Below are 12887 nucleotides of genomic sequence, written 5' to 3'. Positions count from 1 at the left end.
ATCACATGACCGCGTGGCTAGGCCGTGTGTGCTATGGGACATGGCTGTGTTGTTCAATTATGTGTGTAGTTTCATCCCCTATAAATGTGTGTGTTTTCCTATATTTATTTTAGTTATTCAATTTAGTACTTGTAATAATTGATTTTAATTGAAATCTTGTAACATAAAAAAAAAGAATAAAAAGGCTGGAAAAACAAGTTTGTCTTATTTTTGCTGTGTTCAAGTTTAGAATAAGAGAAAGTTAACACATACATACATATATATAGCTATTGATGATTTGACTTGTATTCAGGTATATACAAGGAAAACTTTACAGTAGAGGGACTAATCCGCTAAAAACACATAATATACGGACTCTTCTATAGAATTTGACCTATTTTTCACTGTAAGAGTAAATCAATTGCTTCCTCAATAATCTCATCCATGATTGTATCTCCTATGTCAAACCCAATTTTCCTCTGCAATTTACAATAATCCCATTCTTCAAATGTGTAAAAAAAACCTATACTTTTCCTGCATGCGTGCATTAGGTTCCCCAGATTTTTCAGCCCAATGAACCAATGAACATAGCTGTGTTTGGTTCTGACACTGGTTCCATCATTATTTTTCATGGATTTTATTGCCGATAGGTTCATTAGAGGCTCCCTTTGATGCCCAAACTGCTGGTTGCTTCGCCATTGAAGGGTGCAAGGTCCGGTTATCATCGAACCCTTTGCTTCTTTGAAGCCAATGAGTGTGTATCTCTCCATTAGTGATCTTCCAAGCAACTTCCATGGAAAATTTGCCAACACAAAGTTATTGGCTTTGACATTTTCGGTCAGATCAATGGAGTTCTTACACGTTGGCCTTTCTTGTCTTGTTATGATGTGATGCACTTCATGCGAGAAACAAAGGGTTAATATATTGAAGAGGAGGGGACAAAAGGGTTAATTTAACCAGAAGTCCTTAAACTATGAACTAGATTTTAAATAGTTCGAGTTATTGATGGAAGAGCCTAATCGATACAATACTAATATATTGAAAAATCAAAGTAGAAAACTTTTGAAGTTTAGGGATCAATTTAGAATATAGACCATAATTTGGAGATGTATGATATAATTAACCTAAATAAAAAATCAAATTTTTTTATTAATAGTTATACTTTGATCAAATTTAAATTTTAGTCCTTAAAATTAAAATTTTAAAAAATTACTATATGCTAAAGTTGGTAGAATTGCGTGGGTTACTGAAAATGAAAAAAGAAAAACTAACCTTTATCGGATGACAATTTATTTAACATTGACATAAGGTCAAGTTGCTTATCTTCAATGCATTTCCTTTCCCACTGCAACCAATGTTTCAATACAACACGTGTTTTATTGCTGTAATTATCCGACAAAAAACAGCTAAAAGAACATAGATTGTTTAGGTACCTTTTCTGGTTCCACATTACAAGTTCTTGATGAAGAATCTGTACTCTGAAACCCATCTTCATTGCCATTATTGCAACAAGAAAGTTCTAAGCTACCATTATTACCAGAAACAAGTTTATGCAGCTTAGACTTAACCACCCTTGTTGGAACCAGAACCATCTTCTTATTCCACAGGTTCTTAAACAAATTCATTTGACTGCTGCAGCAACCATTTCGACCGTTAGAGCTCGAGCATTTAACCAAATACCCTCTCTCAGAAAGGTATATGCTTAAAGTGAAAGGCTCTTGTTTGTCTTTAAGATGCTCTTTAAGTTGTTTTGATGTTACAGGAGAAGAAGCCATTAATGGAGTCTGCAAATTTTGAGAGCACATGTAAGTAAAGGGATGGAGGGGAGTATAAGGGGAAGTTGATAATTGGAAACAGATAGATCAAAAAAATTTAAAGGAGATTTTTTTTTTTTTTTTTTAGAGTGAAAGGCAAGCATATAGGCTCCAACAGGCAATCATTTGTGATATTGGGGACAACTTGGAAACTTTTAAACAGTGCTATCTTCTATTGCTTGATGAACCCTACAATCTCAAAAGCTTATGATAAATATAATTTTATGGATTGGTATTAATGCATATTTTTACATTAAATTTTGGGACTAATTAAAGTTTTACGGCAATCTATATATAGTAAGATTTGAATCAAAATATTCACCCCATCTTCTTTATTATTAAGTTTTATAATCTCTTTCTCTCACCTTAATGTATAATTTTATATGTCTTCAGTGAATCAGATAATAATATTTAATTAAAAATGAAATTATTTTAAATTATCTTTTAAAATTTTTAATAGTGTATTATCATCTAATTTATTATGGTAAAATTTTAATTAAAGAATGGGAATTATAATCATGTGGCATGTGGGTAGGTCCCTATGGAAGAATATAATCTTGTTTCTTGGAGCAAAGTAGGTGCATGCGAGACATTAAGGGAGACCAATTCTAGAATGAAATTCAATGTTTCATGAAAAATATGTATATGCTAATTGCAATGCAGCAAGAAGCTGACAATGATATTTCGCCTGCAAATAAAATATTTATTGATATTAATTATGTATATCATACCAGTCACATACCATAAATATTCCCAATTTGGAATAATATTAATGAATTGAAATCATGTTTCATATTCCAAATTGGTGGCTGTACAATGAGATATGTTCTAATTTTGGGGAAAGAATTTCTGTTGGCATTCTAGAAATTATATTATTGAATAAAATAATTATAAATAAACATGATTCGAATTCATTTTATTTTTCTTACTCAAAATTATTTAAATCGAAATAATTTTATTTAAAATTAACTTAACCTTCTTAATTGACGAGTCTATTCAATTACCTAAGATTGGTCAAACTTAAAACCAGAATACCATGTATGAGTTAGATATGGTGTGTGTATATACGTTAACTAATGATTTTGTATGTTATAAATGAGAGTGGCCTTTAGCCATAGCTATAATGAATGAAAAAAGAGTGGGTAACTTTTGTTTGGTTATTACTGGTTTTGCCTGTTTCCATGCATGAATGTTGAACAAATTGATCATCATGTCTGGTCCAAAACAAACATGAAGTGAAGGAAAAATAAGTGGTGATAAGAAAATGGAGCCATATGTAATGAAAATCATGCTTTAGCAATTCTTGATATTTATATATATATATATGTACGTGAGATACATCCTTTTTCTCTCACCATTTACTATCTAACGGTATGAATGGCCTTTATCATTAAGCTTTTGTAATGGAAAATTTGAATTCACCTATCAACTCTTGCTCTCCTTATACCAATATCCAATCCCTACTTAGTCACCATTTCATCATTTCCAATTAATCCATCAACTTCATAACTTAATAAATAAAAATTCGGATTAATTCAACCATTCATCCTCGTAATATTATTCTAAACTTGAAAATATTATGATAAAAATATCAACTGTCAGCTTGAACATTAGTCAAATATTTCAAAATATACCCACCTCAAATATTTATATACAATAATATCAACTTTGCATGAACATTTAATATGGTATGCAATGCAAACACAGGACGCTCAACTGCAATTTGTAGGTGTGAGAGAGATGAAAATAACCAACACAGTGGTCCTTTGCAAGAAGAAACTCGTGAAGATTTAAAAAATAAAATGGATTTGGATTGTGACCTAACATCCGGTAATAATATTGAACTTCAGTCGAGTTAGATTAGACTCTTAAACGAGGAATAAAGTTCTTTTAATGTTGTTTTCTTTATTCACAAGACTTGAATTCAAAATTTTATTTAAGAGACACCAAAATTTTTATCACTCGATACAACCAACATAGATAATTTCTTTAATTTTTTTATATTTATTGATACTTTCTTTATTGATTGTCATGCATGCATGCTTAGATATTCTTACTTTTTATCTTTAATTTACTTATTTTTATGCATTTATTAGCTATCTACTTCAACCCAACCCATCCCATCCCATCCCATCCAAGCTTTTATTTATTGTGAGAAAAAAAAAAAGAGAGAGAGAGAGAATGGCCCACTCATTTTTTCTTTTTAATTTTCATTTTTATTATTACATGGTCCACCCTTTCATTATAATGATCTTCCATTTTTATCATTGCTTTGGGTGGGAACAAATTAATAAGGATGGTGTATGCCATAAGTCATGATAGATTTGCATTACAAAAGTTTGTTACTTGAATTTTATTCACCACATTATTTCATTTCTTCAAACCTATATACTATGAAATAACCTATCAAGATTTTTACTAAATTTGCTAAGGATTGATATACATTATGACAACATTGTATTTCTTTCCAAAGGATTCTAAGTTTATAGGATATCTATCTATCTATATATATATATAAAGATGAACATATATACTAATTTCATGGTGTTAATTTATTTCGGGTTATATAATAATATTTTGGACCATTCAATTTAAATTTTCATTTCTTTTAACCCTTAAATAGTTAAAGTAGCGTTGTTTATCAAATTACTCCAAAATGCATGAAAAAGTTAACAAAAGTTAACGAACGAACGTTGTTAGCATGGCATACATGTGTATGTTACGTCAACAATTAATTAATTTGTTAAAAATTTTAAATTAAAATTAAAATTAACAATTATTAAAATTATTGAAAATTATAAATATATATTTTTTTAAATTTAAAAAATTAATTAATTACTGATATAACGTACACATGGACTGCCACATGGATGCCACATCAACAAAGCTAATAGACGTTAAGTTTTCCATCCATTTTGGAGTATTTAACAAACAACGCAAGTTTAAGAGCTAAAAGAGGCAAAAAATTAAATGGAGGGATAAAATGACTTTTTTTTTTGTAAAGTTTGAGGGTCAAATGAGTCATTATGCATAAAATAAAGAATAATTAGTGTAAATTTAAACATGCAATTAGAAATATGAGTAAAAACTTAGTATAAAAAAAGATCTCTTTAAAATAAGCGAAAAGTTCTCATTCTCTTTGCCACAAACAAATCACGTAAGTTGCTAAAAATTATCAATTATGATTAGTTTATAACTAGCGAATGACTAAAACATGTAAAAAAGAAAATAATGCTCCACCCAAGTAAATAAATATTAATAAAGGAGCACCAGTTATGGCTTCTTATTAATACCTCAATGATCAAGGTTGAAATTTTGTTGATGTACTTCTTTTTTTCTTAATTTGAAACTTGATTTTGTACTGAAAAAATTTCTTTAAAAATCCTATCACACGCATATGTTTGTGAAATCACAGATTTGGTGAGAGGAAAAATTATACATTAAATATGGATTCAATCCCTAAGCATGTTATATATGCCTTCATTTTTTTTATAATAGTTTTGATTATTTATTTGTGTAAATTCATCGTATCTCTTAATTTATGAAATCAACTCAGTCAACAATATTATATAGTGTATATATATATTATTTGATACACAAGCGATGGAGTTTTTCAACTCCATATGCAGGATTAAAAACTATAATGTGTTGATATTTAAAAAAATTAAAAACTAAATAAATAAAACAAATGATAAGAACTAAATAAATAAATAATTTTAATTTGATAAAACTATAACCTTTAATTCAAACCCATTAATGTATCAAGTTTTTATAAAGAAGAAATGAAAAAGAAAATTCCACTTTCTATAGCTACTTTTGGAAAATTTTTAAAGTATACATAAATTTAAAACTAATTAAGAATGGGGTAAGGTCCTCAATTTTTATCTGAATTTTTATTAGTATTTAATTATTTAAATTTGATGCACTATATATAATAATTGAACCAAATAATGATATTAATTCAACAAAATATTTTAAAATCAAATCCAAGTCACTTCATTTTTAATGACTGCCTCATCATCTTATCCCCTATAAAATAAAATTATAGGAAAGTGTAAAATTTTGTACCTTTTTAGTTTATTAAATATCTACCCTATTAATTATATTTTTGAGGAGAAACTAAAATAATTTGAATCTATACTTTTGGATTACTATGATAAAATATATATATATATATATATATTATTTAAATAATTATAATTAGAATCAATTATTAAAATACATTATTTAATTAATATTTAGAATATACTTAAACTTGAATTAAAATAAATCTGAACAGAACCTAAATACACTTGGAAACTAAAAGACCTCTTTATTACCATCAAGCCAAGGTTCATTAGTCACATTTACTTATACTATGAATATTTAATGCAATATTATTGAACAATAACATGCTACTATATTATTGGTGAAATAAAAAATAACAGAGGACTTATAGATAAATATTTATAATTTTATTTAAACATAAATTTAAAATCTAAAACTCGAAAAAATATATAATGATTATAAATATTAATTATATTTAAATAAATTTATTGGGAGAAATTATTTTATGGATCTTTTGCACCACATCATCCATGGTCCCTTTCCAATTACATAATGACATTTCAACAATTTTTCCATGTCACTGATACATAATTTGGGTTATTTTTTTATCTCAAACCCCAAGCCTCGAACCCTAAATCCGAATCTCGAACCCAAATCTTGAACCATGAACTCTAAACCTCAAACTCAAACCCCATACATCAAACACCGAACCTTGACCCCAAACCAAAACCTTAAATCTTGAATCCTTAACCCCAAATCTCAAATCTTAACCTGAATCTTAAACCATAAATCCTAAACCTCGAACTCAAACCATGAACATTGAACACCGAACACCGAACCTTAAACCCCAAATCAAAACATTGAATCTTTAACCCTAAACCTCAAACCCTAAACTCTAAATCTTGAATCCTGAACTCTAAATCATAAACTCGAGTTAAGGGTTCAAGGTTCGAGGTTTCAAGTTCAAGATCAGGGTTCAAGATTCAAGGTTTAGGGTTCAGGGTTCAAGGTAAAAAAATTATCAAAATTATGTGTCAATAATATTAAAAAAAATTGTTAAACTGTCATTATGTAATTGAAAAGAGACTATAAATAATGTGGCGAGAATGGTTCATAAAATAATTTCTCTTATTTTTTTATTTTACCAATCATCCATTATTCATTAATATACATAAAACTTACGTAATAACTCTGCATCAAATCTTATCTCCCAAAAATCTTCAATACGTAAATTTAAATAACAATTTATAATTTCCCTCGAATCTTGGCAATCTCTATAAATTGAACCACTCACCTTGCACACTCATTACCTCCCAACCATCTCCTCTTAATTTGCCAAATCTCTCAACCCCAAAAAATAAAAAAAGAAGAAGCAGAAAAATGGATTGTAAGGTCATCTTCTCTTGCATGATCACCATGTTCCTCCTCTTCTTCATATTATCTTCTCCCATTGCTGTTGGTCGCCCAGAACCTGCATCTTCATTTCAAAATGCTAAGAATACTCCAATCATAACTCAAGTACATCTGGTATGCTTATTCCAGTACTTAATTGAATTTTCTCCAAAACTTAAAATCAATTTCACCTTCTGTTCTTAATTATCATTAAAAAAATTAGTAAAGGGTCTTATTATTTTTTATATTGAAAATATTATTTCAGGGTGAAGGTGAAGCAGACCAGAAGGTTGAGTTGGACGATAGCTGCGAGGGAATTGTAGAAGAAGAAGAATGCTTGATGAGAAGAACACTTGCAGCTCATATTGATTACATCTATACCCAGAAAACCAAACCTTGAATTATATAATATATATATATATATTTACAAACTTGTGTCTTCCTTTCTATCATCTTCCTTTAAATATATTTTCATGCAGGAGAATTTTATTTTTTTCTGGTTATAAAACCAGTACTGTAACATATCTGTCTTATTTAAATACTAGTGAAATTTCTATTAATTATGATTTTATGTATTTATCTTTTAATTTATTAAAATAAAATATTTTAATTTCGTTTAGTTAATTTAAAATAATATTATTTAATCAGTTAAATATAATTAAAATATATTAAGATAATTAATAACATTACAATAATGGAAAAGTTCAAATGCAAATATTTAGTAATGAAATTCAAACAATTTGTTCAATCACTTTCGTTAAATTTTCCTACTAGAATTTTTTACACTTACAATATAAAAATTAAATATTGAATTTATAAATGTAATGAATAAATGTTAAAACTATACATGAATTTTAATTTAATATGCAATTTGATATAGTTTTATTTTGTGAAATTATATGCATTAAATTTTGATTTCAGTTCAATTCTATACGTAAAATTTTTATTTTGATTTAATTCCATATATTTAAATTTATTTTTATATTTGATAAATATAATTATTTTTGTATTTAATATGTAAATGTAAAATGGTATTATATCGATAATGATGTTAATTTTTTTTAATGAATAAAATTAAAATCTCATATATTAAATTACAAAAAAAAAATCATGTATAACATTACATTGTGGTTTTGGAGATTTATCCCTAAATGTAATGAGGTCTCAAGCTCAAATACTCAATGCACATGTATTTTCCTATATAAAAAGGTAATAATACCCTCAAAATAATATTTGTTATTTTATAAATAAAAAGGTTTTTTTAATAATTTCACAACTGACTCGATTTGGTTAGTGGATGACACTAAATTAATAAAATATTTAAATATATTATTATTATTGTTATCACATATTTCATTTTTTTTTAATTTTATTTTTGAAATCTAATAATTTGAATTTACCCAATAAACTAGATGATTATTTTTCATATGAAAATACGAAATGAAAGGGACATGAGAATTTGGTTTAATTCCTAGCAATTTCATCTCTTTATTTTGGTGAAATTAATTAATTAAAGGTTAAAGCAACATTTGGTTTTAAATTTTTTTCATCCCCAAACTTGATAAATTTTTTCAATTTTATTCTTAAACTTGGATTTCATTAAAATTGATGATTGTGCCACATCAACAGTTGAATTTTTAAATTTAAAAGCTTTTATAGTTTTTTCTTCTAATTTTTTGTATTTTTTAAATTTTATATAAATATTTTAAAATTTTTAAGTGATGACATGACACAAATTTTGAATACATGTCATCACATTTTAATGGAATCTTAAATTAAGGACTAAATTGAGAAAAATTACAAAGTATATATAAAAGGCTAATGTGGATAAAAAAATTTTAAAAGCTAAGGTGAAGAAAATTATCAAATTCAAAAACTAAATATTTGTTTATCTAGTTATTTTCATTATACTGTTAAATGAAAAAAATACATTATTGCAATTAACCCAAAAATATACTTCAAATTGGGTGCAACAACATTATGTTTGTTATATAATATTAAAATTTCATGATTCAATGGCCACCACGATGGCAATTTCAAGGGCTCCACGAGAACAAAGACTACACCATAAATAAAATCTAAATAGATTAATATGACCAATCTATATGTGAATTTATGGTGGACCGTTGTCATAATTAAATGTTGTTTTATTGACCAAAATAATAAATGCAGTGGATGTAAGGGGCATCCTCTTACTCCTAGTATGTTTCATGCCTACACCTACCTCTATTATCTCTCTTTTATCTATTTTATTTTTAATTTCATTTAAAATTTAAAATTTAATTTCTTATCTAATTTGATATAATCTAATCACTTTATTATTTGTAGCCCTAAATAAATAGCAAGTAATGTCAATAAATTCACAGCGGTAATAATAAGATTATTTTTTGATACCAATGGCCACGATTCAAATCTTAAAACCCCTATTCCTAAATTTGTAATGATACAAAAAATTTGATAGGAGTGGTAATGGTTGTCAAAAATAAGTATAGTAGTAAGATATATTACACGTCCAAGGATAAAACTCAAATTCGAACGGTGATATTGTTAAGAGGTATTGCCACAAACCTTGAAAAAATTAGTCTTCATAAATTGTAAAGTTGACATGAAAGATACATTAGTTATACAAAAAAAAAAGATAATGTGAAAAGTCTTTTAAAATTAAATTAAATTATCTAGGTGACATATAAATTTATCATCGATTGAATGGTTAATTGTATTTTCATATGATATTGAGTAAGTAATTAAACAACAGTAAAAATAATTCTACGTCATTATTTAAACGACAACAAATAATAGTACTATCAATTTGGACCTACTAATAACAAGGGCAGATCTAATATCAAAGAGAGAGCAGTGCCGTACAACCGAAACCTTGCTAGCTTCTGCTTCAACCATAGCCTCAAGTGCTTCAAGGTTTTGTTTCTATCTTTGTGATCAATTGGCAAATCGAAATTAATGTTGAATTGGGACATAACATGAAGCATAAAGTGGCTGGTAGTAATTTTAACCCTTTTTAGCATGCTTGCCTTTAAGGAAAAAGTATCATATCTATTATATTAAACACCGATAATGGCGGTAGAATGATTGTAAAGTAGTAGGGAAAAAAATAAGATTATACAGATTTTACGTGAAAATCTTTTTGGGGAAAAACACAGGCAAAGGAAGAAAAATTCACTAATATTGAAATACAAATAATACAAGAATTGTTTCGACTACATTTATTTAAGAGTTGAAAAACATTGTTCTAATCAAAGTCAAATAAAAAAAGAATAGTTCTATACGGATTCAACTTGTGTTGTATGGTCCGTACCACGAGGGTTCAGCCCTTAGCCCTTTGCCCCTATAGATCTCCTTATTTTGTCATTGTATTTATTTTTTTAACAAATAACGAAATTAAGAAAACACAATCTCTAAGAATTTCTAGTAATGAAATAAAGGAATGACAAGTCACAAATTTTTTTTGTCATTTTTATATGTGGTACTGTTGATGTCTTGTAGAACGGGGATGTTATTGCATGGTTCCAATAGGGGCTGGTGGGGATGGTGGGAGCCGTTAGGGAATGGATGAACTTCACTCATTCAAATTAGTTTTATTAATTCCTGGATTGGTTAACGGGTATAGTAGTAAGGTTGGTTGATATTAGTTTCGAGTTTGAAAATTAGAAAACATTTATTCCTTCTCTTTATTTAAATTAATTCGGTTGGTTTTTATTTAAATTTGAAATTTTGATTTGATAAATTCAGATCTAAATTTAATCTAATCCTATTTGATCATAAAAAGTTAGCAATTTAAACTCATTCAACTCGACTTGAACATAAATCAAATCAGAAATTATTTAAACTTGAAATGGCTCAAACCCAACATGACTCAAATATGAAATGACCAAAAAAGACCTAACCTGACCTAAACTCGAGATCTTTCGATATAAAAACCCGAATAAAAAATTCAATTGACCCATACCTTAATTGCTCAAACTAAAAATGACCTAAAATATAACCTGAGCGAAACCTATAAAATAATCCGAATCTAGAAATTTTAAAACTCAAAATGACCTAAAAATTATAAAACCTAAAAATAACATATTTAAATTGACTCAACTCAAAATTAACTCAATCCGTCCAATTGCCGAATATAGTTTAAATAGTATGCTTCTATGTTTTCTTTTTAAGTTGCATTAATTTTAATAGAATCAATCATTATAAGGATCGGAATAAATAGTTAACTCAATTCTAACTAATTAATTAATTAATCATTATAAATACTAAATTGAATAATTGATTCGATAATTAACTCAATTATTCTAATTAATTAATTAGAACAATGTACAAGCCCAATATTGCCCGGGCCCATAAACAAATAAAGTATAACAGCCCAACAAATAATTTTACAAGCCCAAACCCAATAGGCCTAAAACTAAACCCTAAAAGCCCAACTAGCCCACTATTCTAAAATTTTTCAGCAACCATACCCCTCAGCCTTGGCCACTACGCCCCACGCATGCCCCTCAGCCTTGGTCACCACGCTCCACGCATGCCTCTCAGCCTTGGTCACCACGCTCCACGCGTCTGACACCCCTATACCCTGCAAACACAAACAACAAGAAACAACAGCAACAACAAAGGAATGAGAGTCTTTGTAATCGGTTATAAAAACCGAAAAAAGAAAATTTGGAGGGGGATTCAAGATACAAAAATTGTATCACGCATATTAAGCAATCAAAAAAGCAAAAAAAAAGAGGAAAGGTCGATTTCGATTTCTATTTTCATGTTCTTTTGGTATTTTTTACATTTAATATCATATTTTTTTTTAGAAATTTATTCTCTAAACAAAAAGGAAGGAAACACTTACCTGGACCGCACCGGAGTCGCGCCGACGGAGCCTCGTCTCCGTCGACAGAGTCGATTCCAAAGGGGGTAAAAGGATCCCCTTCCTTCTCGTCTTCGGGCTAAAGGAAACGTGGCCTTTGAATAGCTCTGAAACGGGCCTAAAAACGTCCCTTGCGGTTTTAACCACCACTCATGGCGGAGTCGGGACGACGGCGGCAAGGATGGGTCTTAAAACCCTAGCCAAAAAGAGAGAATCGGGGGGGGACAAAAGGGAAAGGAGAGAAAGCAAAAAAAAAAGGGCTTTCTGTTGAAAAAAAAAAGGAACTGGAGATGAAATGAAAAGGAAAGGTTTTATTTTTAAATGATGATGATGAGATGATGCCGTTTGGTATAGTGGGGGCGTTTGGCATTTTCCCTAAAAGGGGGATTTATGCAATTAGTCATTTCCCTTTTCAACCCCCATTCAATCAGCCCCATTTTCTGTCTTCTTTTGTTTTAAAATTTAGCCCTCAGATCCTATTTGGTTTTCGTTTTTTATCCTTAATTAACTTTTCAGTATTTATACTTTTATACCTCGAATTTTAATTTATTTTTAGCCATGACCTAAATCTATTTAATTCACTTATTGACCTTTTTTTTGTGTTTGTTTTATGTACATATTATTTCAAGTATTTTATATGTTACTTATTTACATCTATTCTAACTTATTTTAATGTGTTGATTATTCAAATTCTTATTATTTATCTTAACTTGCTTTATGTATATATATATATTACCTTAATCTACTTTATATGTATTTATTTATTGTTTTTTATTCCTTACCTA

At 28.3% G+C, this 12887-nt stretch overlaps 2 protein-coding genes and 1 long non-coding RNA gene across 3 annotated transcripts; 1 reads left to right on the top strand and 2 right to left on the bottom strand.

Moving 5' to 3' along the window:
- Positions 1 to 259: 259 nt before the first annotated feature.
- Positions 260 to 1856, bottom strand: LOC121212237 (uncharacterized). Its single transcript, XM_041084631.1, has 3 exons — positions 1413 to 1856; positions 1252 to 1324; positions 260 to 874 (listed from the first exon to the last, which is right to left on the bottom strand). The coding sequence occupies exons 1-3, from the start codon at positions 1782 to 1784 to the stop codon at positions 381 to 383; spliced, it is 939 nt and encodes a 312-aa protein (XP_040940565.1). The 5' UTR covers positions 1785 to 1856; the 3' UTR covers positions 260 to 380.
- A 5276-nt stretch (positions 1857 to 7132) lies between these two features.
- Positions 7133 to 7807, top strand: LOC121212236 (phytosulfokines). The gene is made up of 2 exons (XM_041084630.1): positions 7133 to 7367; positions 7498 to 7807. The coding sequence occupies exons 1-2, from the start codon at positions 7221 to 7223 to the stop codon at positions 7630 to 7632; spliced, it is 282 nt and encodes a 93-aa protein (XP_040940564.1). The 5' UTR covers positions 7133 to 7220; the 3' UTR covers positions 7633 to 7807.
- A 3715-nt stretch (positions 7808 to 11522) lies between these two features.
- On the bottom strand, positions 11523 to 12686 carry LOC121212235 (uncharacterized). The gene is made up of 2 exons (XR_005907400.1): positions 12085 to 12686; positions 11523 to 11817 (listed from the first exon to the last, which is right to left on the bottom strand). It is a non-coding gene; the product is annotated as an uncharacterized lncRNA (long non-coding RNA).
- Between the last annotated feature and the right edge of the window lie 201 nt (positions 12687 to 12887).

The sequence above is a fragment of the Gossypium hirsutum genome, chromosome A13 (assembly GCF_007990345.1).
Source record: "Gossypium hirsutum isolate 1008001.06 chromosome A13, Gossypium_hirsutum_v2.1, whole genome shotgun sequence".
Taxonomy (NCBI): domain Eukaryota; kingdom Viridiplantae; phylum Streptophyta; class Magnoliopsida; order Malvales; family Malvaceae; genus Gossypium; species Gossypium hirsutum.
This window is presented reverse-complemented; position numbering and strand designations above follow the sequence as displayed.

What these genes read in the sequence shown, in the direction of transcription:
- LOC121212237 (XM_041084631.1), bottom strand. Translation starts at nt 1,784, where the DNA reads ATGTGCTCTCAAAATTTGCAGACTCCATTAATGGCTTCTTCTCCTGTA. An exon ending in GTAATGTGGAACCAGAAAAG is followed by an intron (nt 1,325 to 1,412) that starts GTACCTAAACAA and finishes CATTGGTTGCAG; the next exon opens with TGGGAAAGGAAATGCATTGA. An exon ending in TAAATTGTCATCCGATAAAG is followed by an intron (nt 875 to 1,251) that starts GTTAGTTTTTCT and finishes TCTCGCATGAAG; the next exon opens with TGCATCACATCATAACAAGA.
- LOC121212236 (XM_041084630.1), top strand. Translation starts at nt 7,221, where the DNA reads ATGGATTGTAAGGTCATCTTCTCTTGCATGATCACCATGTTCCTCCTC. An exon ending in TCATAACTCAAGTACATCTG is followed by an intron (nt 7,368 to 7,497) that starts GTATGCTTATTC and finishes ATATTATTTCAG; the next exon opens with GGTGAAGGTGAAGCAGACCA.